Genomic DNA, 14738 nt, shown 5'->3' with positions numbered 1-14738 from the left:
CTTTCCTTCCTTTCCTCTCTTTCTTTTTTTGAGATAGGGTCTTTCACTGAACCAGAAGTTTACCAATTCATTTAGCAAGCTGAGGGATTCTCCACCTGTCTTCAACCATTTGTGGTGAGGTTACAGGTCTTTTATGTTGGTGGTAGGAATCCATACTCTGGGTTTCATGCTTGCACAGTACTTTGCCCACTAAGGTACCATCTCCTCTGCCATGCCTGGACTTCCTTATAACACTAAATATATAGGAAGATCCTGCCCTTCCCTCTTTTTCCTGCCTTCCCTTAGTCTTGATAATTTTGGATTTTTTTTCTCTTAATTTGAAACTATTGTTTGTATGTAGCCTAAAATATTTAGAGTTTTTTTTTTTTATCTTTTTTAAATGTGCTGTTTAGAGAATTTCTTGAGCACTGTATTCACACCATTTCCACCTGTGCACATGCCTCTACCCTCCAAGCCTGCTCAAGTTAAGGTCTCTTCTATTATTATGTAATATACAGTCTACTAAGCTCATTAAAGTGTTTCTTTAATGTACATGTAATTGAGGCTGACCTCTTGGAACATAACCTAGCTCAGGGAGCTCACTCTCCCTCTCTCAGCAGGCACAGACTGCCTTCTCTTCATCTAGGGGTGGGACTTGTGAAATTCCCCTAATGCACTGTAGTTACATCAACTGGCATTGTCACCCTGCAAATTCTGTCTCAGCAGCTATATTGTTGAGATTTCATGAATACAACATCCCTGCCATGCCTAGAGAAGACTATCTAGAAGAAAACACCCTGGTCCTCTGGCTCTTACAGTCTTTCCACCCTTCTTCCATGATGTTCTTAGGTATAGGGGCTGTATTCTAACTGGGAAGGGGGAAAGGAGAGTAACCTAGAGAGAGAAGAAAGAAGGATTCAGAACACTAAGCATATCTCATCTTTTAAGCTGAGAGGATCAGCTTGCCTACTTGGCAGAAAAAGCAGAGCAAACATGAGCCGAAACTATACTGAAATTCAGCATGAGCATGGGAATAGAGAATGTACTATCTGGACACAGTAGTGTATAGCTATATTCCCAGTACTGGAGAGAAGCATGAAGATGAAGAGCTGGCGGCCATCCTGGGCTGCGTGGTGAGATGAGAGCGTGTGCTGATTAGATTTCTGTCAGCTTGCCTCAAGCTAGAATGATATGGAAAGGACCTCAACTGAGAAGACGCCTGTATCAGACTGCCTTGAAAGCAAGTGTTTAGGGCATTTCGTTCATCAAAAATTGATGCTGGAGGGCCCAGGCTGTCATGGGTAGTGGCACCCCTGGGCAGGGGGTCCTGGGTATATAAGAAAGCAGGCTGAGCAGGCCATGGTGAGCAAATGAGTAGGCAGTGATCCTCCATGGGTTCTGTTAAATAGTTCTTACCTTTAGTTTCCTGCCTTGAGTTCCTGCCCTGACTTCCTTGATGATGCACTATAAGCTCTAAAATGAAATAAACCCTCTCTACTTTAGTTGGTTTTGGTCATAGTCTTTATCACAACAATAGAAATCAAAGTAGAACAGAGCCTATACAAAAAAATAAGCAGTGACAATAACTAAATAGCCCAAACAACACAGCTACAGAAACCGTACCACCCAAGTGAAATAAGGAATACTATGTTAACAAGTTAGGAAGGTCAAGAGCAAGAGTCTACAGTAAAATAAAACTGGCTGTTCTTAAGTAAGAATAACCTTTTCATATTATTAATATAAGTCCTATGTAGTTTGCATTTATCTGGCTTAAAGGCAGGTCTTGTGAAAACAAATGTAATGTTTTTATGAATTTGATGTTTAAACAATAATATGTTTGTGAAGGTTAATAAACTAAAATGATATGTCTTTTAACTCATCTCAGTTTTATTTAACACATAAAAAGAACACATTAAATTAATAAGTCAGATGGGGCCAATCCTTAAGCCTTAGTTTTTAAAAATTACATTTCAGGGACAGAAGAGATGGCACAGTGGCTAAGAGCATCCTTGCCCTTCCAGAGGACCCAGTATGGCTCTTACCACCCCATCAAGTGGCCCAGAAGGGCCTGAAACACCAGCTACAGAGGATCTGACATCCTCACCTGGCAACCACAGTTACCTACACATGCATGGCACTGGCACAGATGTGGCAGCAATGCATAAATTCACACACATACACAAGTAAAAATAAATCTTTTAGAAACCGCATTTTTATCAAATCAAAGATATGTCAACACTATTTGTTTGACTGTCAGACTGTCACAAAGAAACAACAGAACTGTTTATAATACCGAGGCAAGTCTGGTATCCAGCTCACAGCTATTTTAGGGAGCCATTACTTCTAAGATACACACTAAAATCTGAGCTGAAAACATGTGAACAACAGTCTGAGGCTGTAGCTTAGGGGGCGCTGTCTGGCATGTAAACATGAGGACTCGAGTTTCGATGTACTGTGCTCATGTGAACAGAGGATGTTGTAGCATCTTCTAGCCTCTAGCTAGGCAGCAGTGATGGACAGGTCACAGGGGCTGGCTGGCCAGGCAGGCAAGCTGAAATAGTATGCTTCAGGTTTAATGAGACACTATCCCCACAATAAGGAAAGCAACTGAGGAAATGATTTGATACCAATCTTTGACCTCCACAAGCATATAAGAGCAAGTGCCCCAGTCCCATGCACACACACATTTACTACACACACACAAATGAGAACATATCTTAGAATTAATAGAGTATTACACTAACATATTAAAAGTTAGTATTACTAATAATCAAAATGGTTTGCTGCAAACAATTCCGAGTTAGTCGTTAAGAATTATTCCGATGTATTTGGGCTAGCAAGATGGTTGAGCATGTTAAAGTACTTGGCACAGGACCCTCAGGACCTAAGGGCAATCCCCAGAGCCTACATCAAAGTGGAAAGAGAGAACTCTGCAAACCTGTCCTCTGACTTCCATACTTGTGCAATGCGCACTCACACACATACGTCATTCATTCATACATACACACACACACACACACACACACACACACACGCACGCACACACACAATCTGTATTTGAGTAAAGGATAACTGAGCTGGTGAAGATATTTCCTCGATAAAAATATATGATCTGGGCATGCACATAAACAGATCCTATTGACAAAGAAGTTGCAGCTTATTTGTATTAGTACTTTGCTACAAGAAAAAAAAAAAAAAGAAGCAGTTACTTATACAAATTAATTGTAAAGCACTGTTTGGTGAACTAAGCCAGATGTATATGAAAGTCACAATATGTTGGTAATACTTTTAAACCGGTAAACCAACATGTAGCTTAATAAATTTAACATGGGAGGTGATATTAACTGAATACCCTAAGCAAATTTTTGTAGCAATGGGCATGTTCTACACCTTGACTTCACTCAAATACACACATATTTATGTAAGATGAACTGTATAAGCATGTTTTTGTTTTAGAACACAGTAAGTACATGTTTTGGAACAATTAAATATACTTGATGCCTTACACATACAGGAAGTAGGATGAGGGAAGATGAGACTACAATTAGGAACATGTAAGTAGGGACTGTAGAAATGACTCAGCAGTTAAGATCACTTCTTGCTCTTCCAGAAGACCCAGGTTCAATTCCCAAAACTCACACAACAGCAGTTAACAGCTGTTATGACTCTTGTAGAAGACGAGTTCAGTTCCCCCCACCCACACCTCTAACAGCAGCTCCAGGGGATCCAACAACTCTGTCCTCCACAAATACCTGCATTCACGTGCACCTTCTCATCTACATATACAACTAAAATATATTTACAGAAATCTTTAATTATTAACCTAATCAGTATACCCAGGTTTTCTTTTCTGTTAGAATTTCAAGTAATGCTGACATGTTTTGGTACCATAAATCTATAGTAAAAGATTTAATTCATGCAAAACATATAATTTCCTTTCTCAATAAAATATTACTTCATTTTTAGTAGCATCACAGAGCACTCTTCTATTAAAAATTGAAAATAAAAATCAGTATGCCCAGTGCATTTCTCTAACATAATATTCTACATTATCATAAAAAATTAAAGATTATATTAAAATAATGAGTCCTTTAAAATACACTGTACATTTGAGTTTCTTTACACCACGGTGACTTATGCAGAAGTGACAAAGTTACCTTCACAGTAGCTGGAAGGCAGCTTAACAAGATAAACCATCCTTTAAGTAAAGAATGTGAGGGTTAAATTTTCAGTAATATAAAAACTGGCTGAACTTCATAAATTTCCAAAGAACACAGAATATAAATGACTTGAAAAAGGATTTTTAATACTTACGACTACTTCCCAGTTCTTCAAACAGGAACTTCACCTTTTCCCACTCTGTAGAATTTTTGTTGCTGGGGAGATTCAGTGGCACAAAAGCACTACAGAGGCAAAAATAACTGTTTAGAGGCTTCAAAACAAGTTAAGTAAAAGAAAATGGTCTGAAACTCAATTTTCAATAGTTTTTAAAGAAAAATAATTTCTTCTTTAAATACTACAGCTGTGCCAGGCAGAGGGTTCTGGGGGTTTTCATCAACACACTTACTTTCTCAGATATTTGCTTTGACCTATGGTATCAGAAAAATTCTATGTTGAATTAGCAGAAAACAAATAAATAAAAGTATTTCAACATATTTATATGTAAAATTGAAACTAAAATGCATCACAGTAAGCAGTAATTATTATGTAGCGAAGCCAGAGGTGACTTGTTTTTCTTTTTGATGTCTTTCAAGATTCTACCCAATACATACAGTGAACACATTTTTCTTTTGTTTTCTAATCTACAGGAGAGAGGAACACACTGAAACAGAAACACAGCTACCAGATCTATGTAACTAAGAAAAAATGGAGAACAGAGAACAGTCAATTTACTTTGCAGGCCAGAATAATAAACAAAGACATGAAGACATTAAGGCAAAAAGTGGGATGTTCCCAAGATAACATACATGGGACACTACTCTAAAGGGTAAAAGTAACTCTCACCCCTCCTTCCTAAACCAATTTTACGTCAGGGTATTTAATTTCTAACCAGTGCTCTATAGATGTAGACTGGTGGTAGTGTTTCCCAAGGTTTGCCTGGCACACCACGAACCTGAGTTCAATCCACAGCTTGTGAAAGGCAATTCTAACTGCTCAGGCTGCCTTGAGTCTTCCTAATCTTGGAGGCTAATTCTTATAACTTTAGAAAGCAAAGTACCTACCCAAAACCACAAGAATAAATGGAAAACGTTCATTTATTGTCCAGCAATAAATTCAAACAGGAGAATAAATTTTAAAAAATAACTTCTAGATATTATATATCAATATTAATCATTGATTGAATGACTAAGATTTAATTAACAGAAAAATAAACAATAAAAGAACTACTTACATAGTAACCTAGTTTCACTTAAGCATAGGTTTTTCTTGATAGCCTCAAAAATATATTTTGAACTTTTTTACTTGTGAATAATCACTCTGTGAATGTAGGAAAAATTCTTTTATAAAAATTATCTAAGGTAAACACATATTACAAATACCTAATAGTATTTATACTCAAAAATTTTACTTTTAGGTAATCAAAAATATTGTGCATTAGTAGTAGAATAAATGCTCAACTAACCCTACCTTCAAGGATTACCTTATAATCAAATTCTGAGGTTGACTGTTCAACCATTTAAAAGTATCAGCAGTCACTTAACAATTACTTAAGCATAGTTACTTAAACTGAGGAAAAGTCAATGACCTGACCTTTTAAACTAAATTTAAAAAGAAAGATACAAACTATAAGTATGAATGACTTTGAAAAATTATTTTGATGAAATCCATCAGAGACTTAGCACTCATTAGTTTAGGTTCAAACTAGAGCAGAGACTCAGCATTTCCCCAATCATATCACCACAGGGATTTAATCATTAATAAACAGAACCAAAGTAATTTTATGTAAAGAAAAATATCAAGAAGCAGAAATAAAAATTATTATATAACTAAACACTAAATTCTAAACAATAGTATGCAAACATTTAATGAGCAATAGAGTAAAGGCAATAATGGTCAACCAGTTCAAGTTTAACTCTAAATGGGGCTGAGCTAAAAAGACTGAGGAAGCAGATTACAAGCAACCACTGCCTTCTGGAAATGAGTGGACCACTGTACTCGTGAACTCATTGAAGCTGGGATGGCTGCAAAGCCCTGTATGAGATCAAAGCAGCCAAAATCTGGGCATGGTCCCAAAGGAAGGGGTTCATGAGCGCCCACCTCTGAGACTCTATGGGCATCCGATGGCTGCTGGGAGAGGGAAAATCAATTTCTTTAAAGCTGAAGCTCCTGGTAGGTTGACCATGCGCAAGTAGAGGGCACCATATGCAAAAGGATATGAAAGGTACAAATTGAAGGCATAAGTTATTATGTTTTGTTTTGTTTTTTTTAAAAAGGGGGAATTATGAAACTGGCGAGGGCAGTGGGGATAGATCTGGAAAAAGGTACAGGGAAGAGTATAAGGTAAATCTGATCAAAATACAATGTGTGAAATTCTCAATATTTAATAAAAACATTTATTTTTAAAAGGCAATTGAAATCAAATAATGATGTGATACATTAGTTTTGATGAGGCAAAAAAGAGTTAATAAGACTATCTGACATTTAGTGAATGGTGATGATTTATGGCACTCAAGAGTGGTAGTTTAATGGGATAGATTAGCCAAATCACATCAATATCTCCTTAACTTGCCTTTCCCAAAAACACTGAATAGAAAGCACCCCAGTTTTCACAGCCATAGCAGCAAAAACAATAGGAACACAGAAAGATTAGAACTCTCCTTCTCATCACTGAAAATAATAAAGCTGAAAAGCAGCTTAGTAAAAACATTCTAAAATCCTTCTGGATCACTGAATTAGCTTAATACAGTGTGTCTTTGGGAAGAGATGATGAAGAGGCTAATTAATGACTTTCAGGAGATATGAAATTGAAAGAATGAATTCAACACAATCAAACACAAGATTTTTAGCTCCCACCTTCAACCACCACATCATGTCCTTTCTTTTTTCTCAATGGCTCATCTGTCTCTTCCTGGTCTCTGAGAAACTACTCTTTCTGACCTCTCACCTGAATTACTAGTGGCTTACCTAGCTGATATTGCCACCTTTAAATACACCACTTCCTAAGCATAATAATCCCAAGAGCCCCATCCACACATTCTTTATAGTGTTGTAATTTTTAAAGTAGGGATTATATTAACTTCCCTGGAGTCACACCCATCCTCACTATTCTGATTGCTAAGATAAAACTCACTATGTCTTAAACATTGCACTCTAGCCTCTCAGCCTACATGCCTGCCTAATATCATGCCAATGGTCTATGTGATCACGTCGAACATCTCATTATGGTTGTTTGTTAGCTTGTGGGGAAAGGCGGATTTAAAGTCACATGCTTTTTACTTCATTCTTCAGCTGAGTAGAGCCCTTATCGCATGAGATCGGAATCCTTGAAGTAAGTGAAGAGACCAAACAGTTTCCTCCACAAGGCACAGAAGAAAGGACACAGTAAGAGGTGGCCACCTTACTGAGCCACGCAGAACTCTTACCAGAGGCCAAACTTGCCAGCATCCTGACCACAGACTTCCTGCCTCCAGAACTGTGAAACTTAAATGCCTACTGTTTAAGCCACTGGTCTGTAGCACTTTGTTGTAGCAGCACATGCAAACTACTGCACTCTACACATTAGCCTTTCCTCTTTCCATAAGTTCAAATTTCAGCTCAACCACTACCCCCTCTCCTAGTCTTCTGATTCTGCAAGGTGCTCCTCACCATGAACATCTCACACTGTCCCGGGTGTGGACTGTGAGGATGGAGACCAACAGCTTCCATTTCAGGCCCCAAGATCTAGCCCCGACACAAACCACAAGTGCTATAAAGACTGATGTGCCCTATACATGTCAATCCTAGACCACACCCTGGCTATGCAGATCATTTACAGACTGATCAACAAGAAAATCTCTCCAAAGAAATTAGAGTATTCTGCCTCAAAGTATTCTCAAGAAATTCATACATTTCCCTTAACTGGAATGTATGCCTCATTCAAATGTTTACATATGGTAATGAGAAGAGCACTGTCCCCGGGGAACTGAAACTTTCACACTTGCCTTTGCAGAGACAGGTGGTTTTATTGATAGTTCTCAGTAATATTCTAAATCAGGGATCTACTATATGTTGCGTGCCTGTATTTATGAAAATACAATAGTTTTATTGTCACTATTTTAAGTCTCCAACAAACAAGGAGGGATGTTTACCTGTCTACGTTTACCTCAGAGCTACATAGGAACACACGAAGCACACAAACTAAATGCATTACAACCCTAATGTGTTTTATATTTGCCCCTTAAGCTTGCTGACCCTGTTCTAAGTAGCAGGCTAAGAGACATGGCTAATGACTTCCATGTCATCAGAGAAAAGCAGCAGAAGTGCCTCTGCTTTCTTTAGTGGGAAAGAGGGCTTGTAAAAGTATATTCTGTAGCGAAAACAAGTAATAAGCCCTAAACTTATAACGTGACCCTCTTATGACCCAGCAAGACAGGCAAAAGAAATAGGCATGAAATCAGAATAGGAGACCCAAGCTCCATGATGCTGGGGAGCCACAGGCCACTGGTGGGCTCCACTCCCATCACAATTATATCCAATGAAGTTTTAACGCACTGAACGCCATTTGCTAAAACTTAAAACAAATAATGGGCTGGAAAGATGGCTAGTGAGAAAGAGTACTTCCAGAGTATCGGGATTCAGTTTCTAGCACTCATGACAGCTCACAACTCTTAACACTCTAATTCCAGGCGTCCAATGCCCTCTTCTGGCCTCTGCAGACACCAGACATACAGGCAATGCACAAACATACACGCAGGCAAAATAACCCTACGCATAGAATAAAATTTAAACATTTGTTTAAAACCCACCAAATTAGTTATAAACAAAAATTATTAAACGCATATTACCCCCTAATGTCCTCACGGGGAGGTGGGCAAAAGGGGCTGGAGGGACAAAGGGAATGGGAATATGATGTGATTGTATTATCATATTAAACTGTTAACTGAAAACTTAAAAGCACGATATTGCAAATAAAGATCATATTACTAACCCTTTCTGCCATAAATTTTTTTCAAAGGGTCACATCTATTTTAACAAAGATGGAAGTCTCCCACAAACAAGGACAGATGTCAGACGTGAGGCGTCAATACGTAGACCTCCACTGATGTAGAAGCTCTACAGAGATTTGAGCTTTTAATGTGTGAACATGGTGCCTGTCCACGGAGCAGCCCCAGGGGCTCACTCACGGGAGCTGCTGTCCTCTCAGAAGGCCCTGCCAACGGCAACTGAGAAATCCACGATCTCGGTCCGGGGAAGGCATCCTCAACATAGCAGTAAGTGTTAAGATTGGAACAGCACCAAGAACTGGATAAGACAGAATATACAAAGTACAAACGCTGGACAGCTATGAACAATGGCTAGCATCCACAACCAGTGTTCGCTGCAGCTCCACACAGGGGCGACATGAAAAGCCATTTGTTTGCTTTTCTTTTCGCATTGTTTTCTTCTCACACTGTTTTCTTTTCCTTGCATATTTTTTTTTCTGAATGAACATTCTGTTACTATTTACTCAAACAATTTTCTCCCATTGGCACAATGAAATATCAAGACTTACCCAACAAGAAGAAGAAGTGCGCAGATCACAACAAATCCCAAAGTGTACTTGAGCGCCGTTTTAATTTGCTAGAGGCCAGGAGGGGAAACATATCTCTTAGAAAGCCTTTACATAAAAAGGTTTTGTGACAGTATAATAATGTTCTCTTTCATACCAAATATATATTTCTAGTCAAGAGTGTAAAGTTTCAACTATTGGACAGAAAAGCCTTAAAATTAAAAGAAAAAAAAAACTACAATCAGTATTCTGCATCTTGAGTGTCTTTGCAAGTATCTGTAATGGTTAGACCCTCTGAAAAGCACCATACTAAATGCATAAATAGCCAGTGGGTGAAACTGTTAAAATAGAAAAATATTCCCCCAAACAAGCAACACACAGCATCTATGATCTCTCTAATCCAATCACTAAAGGTGGACATAAGAATAAGCAATATTCTTTTTGTTTTGTTTTTATTTTTTCAAGACAGGGTTTCTCTGTGTAGCCCTGGCTGTCTTGGAAATCGCTCTGTAGACCAGGCTGGTCTCAAAGTCAAAGATCTGTCTGCCTCTGCCTCCCGAGTACTAGAACTAAAGGCGTGTGCCAACATGCCTGGCTAAGAATGAGTAATACTCTTATGTATGTACATACATGTTTATGTCCTTAAAATATAAATACAGAACAACTCTATAAATATTCATATGTTCAAATGTTTTGCTACATACGTACATATAAATATATACACACATAAATCACTAGACTGGCACTCCACTTGGCAATCCTACTACCTCCATCTCCCAAGTACTGGGATTACAGGTACGCACCACCCTACATAGCTTGTATGTGGATTATAAATCTATGTACAACATTTATCATGCCAGGGAACACTATCCTAAGCCTTTTTTGGGTTTTTTGTTTGGTTTCGTTTGGTTTAATTTGGTTTTTCAAGACAGAGTTTCTTTGTGTAACAGCCCTGGCTGTCCTGGAACTTGCTCCATAGACCCAGGCTGGCCTCGAACTCACAAAATCTGCCTGCCTCTGCCTCCCAAGTTCTGGGATTAAAGGCATGCATCACCACCTCCCGGTTTATTCTAAGCCTTATTAATTATGTAAATTAATTCACCTAATTCTCACAACAAGTATAAGGCAGGGGCTCTAACCTCTATTTTAGAGACAGGGAGCTAAGTCCCAGAGAGAGTAAATAGTTTTCCAAAGCTACCTAAATCATCCAGGTCTAAACAAGGGCTACACTAAAGTGGAGGCTACACTAAGTGGAGTCACGCCACTCTTTGAAAAAGGAGGAAGTAAAATTTTCAACTGAGATGAGCACTCCATTTCAAGACAACTCACAGTGCATTTACTGGTGTCATCATCGTCCTTCTCTTCATAATAGAAGTAGACAAAGGGGATCCAGAAGAACACACAGAAGAGGATAACAGAATACAAAGCTGTGGGAATGAAAAACAAATGCCACGATCAAACTTCCCAAGCGAATGCCCTACAATCCTAACTCTGTATATGTGGTATTCAGTCTTTGCTTTTCCCATCCCAAGAAATCAACAAAAGGATTACACTAATATATCACAACTGAAGTAAGTTTCAGGGAATGTATAACAAAACTAATGTAACTGGTGAAGTTAACATCCGGGTTCTTATGATGTATACAATATACAAACCTGTACATTACCTCATTTCAGTTAACCTTTGCACTCATTTCAGCCCAACATTTTTCAGCTACTCTGGTAAGCTGAAGAATCAGCTAAAAAAGACACTGTAATTTTTATAGAAATAATTTCCCTTTGCGAAATATAAGACACCTAGAATTAGCACACTGGTCTTAGACAAAACAGGTGGAGAAAAGGTAAGACTAGCAGTAAATCAGTAAAGTAAGTTCAAAGTTACTTCACAGCAGTTATTTTCTGTTATATTTGAGATAATTTTAGATAGTAAAATATTTAATTCAATGCAAGGCTTTACCCATGAGCAAAGATCAAATATATTTACGAATTAAAGAAAACAGTGTAAGTGACCTTGAGAGACAGGAAAAACCCACGAAGCCTGTTTTTTAAATCTGTGTAAAAGCATTTTCCTGCATGTACATACTCAGGAAAGATAACAGCAGCACAATCTCATCAACAGTCACAAAGCAGCAGCTATCCTATTCTTCTGTACAAGGCGGCAATGAGGCCAGCTCACACACACCAGAATGACTACTGGGCAGGAGAAAACAACAGGTTGGCAAGGACACAGAGAACCCTGTGTACTCCTGTAGGAATGTGAAATGGGATAGGCACCATGGAAACAGTAGGATGCTTTCTCAAGCACTGAAAGATGCAACTACTATATGACTAAATGATTATACTTCTGCATAAGCATTCAAAAGAATTAAAAATCCTATCTATGTCTATACTCCTCATGGTCAAAGCTGCATTACATACAATAGTGAAAAACAGGTAAAACCCAGGTCCCATGAGACACAAACAGTGAAGTACAGTATAGCATATATGTAAAGTGGACAATTACTCAAAATTAAAAAAGAAATTCTGGCATATACTATAATATGGATGAATTCTAAAAACCACTGAAATAAACTCAAATAAAAACAATGTTATTACACTTAGGAGATACTTAAGTAAAATCCCAATAACCTATTTAGGAAGAAGTGACTACACAGGAGTTACAGACTACTTAAACATGCTCCTAATCCTGGCAACACATGATCTCATTTGTAAAACAATGATCTGTAACTGCTGTAAGCTGCTGCCATACTCATTAGCATAACAAGGTAGAAGACAAATTCCATGGCTATGAGAAGACAGGATGTGCTCTCACACTGTAGCTGCTGTCCTGCAATCTGTTTCTCTGGCTTCGTGCTGTACTACACAGCATCTTGTGTATCAATAAATACACATCTGCATCCAAAAGTAAACCATGCCATTTTCAAAAGTCAAGATCAGAGCACAGCCTTAAACAGACACTCTGCAACAGAACACGCACAGTGAGCAAACACACACACAAAGGTGCTCGTCAGTTATCCCAATCGTCAGGAAAATGTAAAGAAATGTAATGAGCTCAGGCAAAAAAAGCTAAGTTACCTGCAATAATTAAAAACAACCAAAGAGATCGAATGTCCACCAACAGGTGGCTAAACAGACTGTGTGCACACTCACACAACAGACATACAGAGGTAAGAGAGGCACAACACGGATGGAGTCCACAGACCTTATGCTGAATCAAACAAGCCCCGGACAAAAGACTACATGTTCTATGACTGAATGCAGAAAAATTTGACAAGCTAGCCAGACAAGTCTCATGGGAAGCCAAAAAACTGTAGTGACTGATGGGCAGGAAAAGTCAGCATGACTTTCTGACAGTGAATAATCCTCCCCCAAAACTTACACCACCACCCCCCCCACCAAGGCAGCAGCAAATAGAAGAAAGTAAAAGTAGGGAGCACACACCTGCCTGAAATCCTAGTGTCTTGACAGCCCAGGCTAAACTATGTTCCCAATCTGGCTATTTTCCTCGGTGCCCTTCATCAAGATTCCTGCCTTTAGCCCTGCAAAGGTAGAACTAAATTAACATTTATTATGGGGCAATTTCTATCACCCAGTTATCCTTCTACATCTATAAATAGAAAAGCAAATACTCACTGCTTCTTTTACTGTCTTGAAACAGAACTGTTTCTTTTAAAGACGTGTTTCAGATTCATGTCAATCATCAAAGGAAGTCCTCCTTCACTACCCCAGTCATGACATTTTCAGTCGTGACACCTTCCTCAAGTGTGCCCTTGCTTGTGCTTCCATTACAGACTGCCATCAGCACATTACAGTAAGCAGCTAAGATTCAAGCCTGCTTGGGTTATGAAGCAAGTTCAAGGGCCACCTTAGACAACTTACTGATAGCCTGTCTCAAAATGAAAGTAAAAGGGGGGGACAGGGATTTAGCTCAGTGCTATGGTGACTTCCTGCCTGCTGACGTTCAGTCCTCAACACTGAGAATAATTGGTTATTACAAAACTTTTAGCTTGGGAGGAGCACAATATAAAGACACTACACTCTGGGAATAAAAAAGGTTTTTTAATTTCCTTAACATTTATCCAGCTGAAGAAACCTGGGTCAAGAATGAAAGCTGTACAATCCACACCCATCTTCCTTTTGAACCCCCAATCTCCTGCTTCCTCTTTGAAACTGATGCACGATGGCTTAAAATAACTCCAGCTCATGTTGGACTGTTATGATCACAGGGACTAAGTGCTGAAGATGAAGACCAGAGAATTAACTGCAGGCCCCATGGTATAACATACCAGTCCAGGCCAGCCTGTCATTTGAGAGCCATATCTTGTGGTGGCTCTGTGGAATGAGACCAAAATGGCCAGAGAGGAATCACCTTCTCTGAGCCAGTGAAAACACTGTTTCACCCTCTGCTGGAGGCATTCCCAAACAGCTTCTAAGACAACAACCATCACATAGTTCAGCTAAGAAAAAGTTTCCTAAGAACGCCTTGAAGCCACAGTGCTGCTGATGGACCACTTGCTAAGGGGTCAGGAAAGGCCCTGTGAACTGCCTGTTCCCTTGATCATTAGTAACCTGCAGGACACGGAAGGGAGTGGCCGTGCTGTGCTCTGTAGTCCATGGCAGTCTCTGAAAGAGCAGCTACTTAATTCGTTTTATAAAGCTACCTGATTCTTCGCACTTAAACCTGACAAAAATAAAATGAAGGGCAAGTCACAGGCCTGTATCAATGTAAGCTGACTGACTGAAGAAGTGTGAATGAGAGAAGAGCAAATCAAATCCAGCAAAGCACTTCTTAAGCTGACACCTTCTTTACCAATTTTGATTTCCTAAAACATGTAAAGTTGGTCTAATAATAATTAAGCCATGTAGTATGTATTATTAAAAGACTTATAAAACCCCTAAATGACATGATCCTCTTAGACACAGAGAAGGCCTCAAATAATATGTGTTCAGTTATAAGACCCTGGAATATGCTTCAGCCTTCACTCCAGGGGAGGACATATGCCTACATTTAAATGCAGAACCCTAAGCTCATGAGGTTAGGCTGCAATAGAGAAACCAGGCGAGACCTCAAC

The 14738-nt window shown here is 38.9% G+C and overlaps 1 protein-coding gene across 1 annotated transcript in view; it reads right to left on the bottom strand.

The window, feature by feature from the left end:
- The window catches only part of Lmbrd1 (LMBR1 domain containing 1), a 94422-nt gene that overhangs the window by 47354 nt on the left and 32330 nt on the right, over positions 1–14738 (bottom strand). The window contains exons 4-6 of the mRNA XM_055606150.1: positions 10997–11094; positions 9671–9738; positions 4294–4382 (exon numbers count right to left, since the gene is read on the bottom strand). Coding sequence (XP_055462125.1) covers positions 4294–4382; positions 9671–9738; positions 10997–11094 — 255 coding nt within the window. The remainder of the gene's footprint in view (positions 1–4293; positions 4383–9670; positions 9739–10996; positions 11095–14738) is intronic.

The sequence above is a fragment of the Psammomys obesus genome, unplaced genomic scaffold, assembly GCF_907164565.1.
Source record: "Psammomys obesus unplaced genomic scaffold, mPsaObe1.curated_primary_1811, whole genome shotgun sequence".
NCBI lineage: Eukaryota > Metazoa > Chordata > Mammalia > Rodentia > Muridae > Psammomys > Psammomys obesus.
Note: the sequence above shows the minus strand (reverse complement) of the source record. Positions and strands in the feature narration are given on the sequence as shown.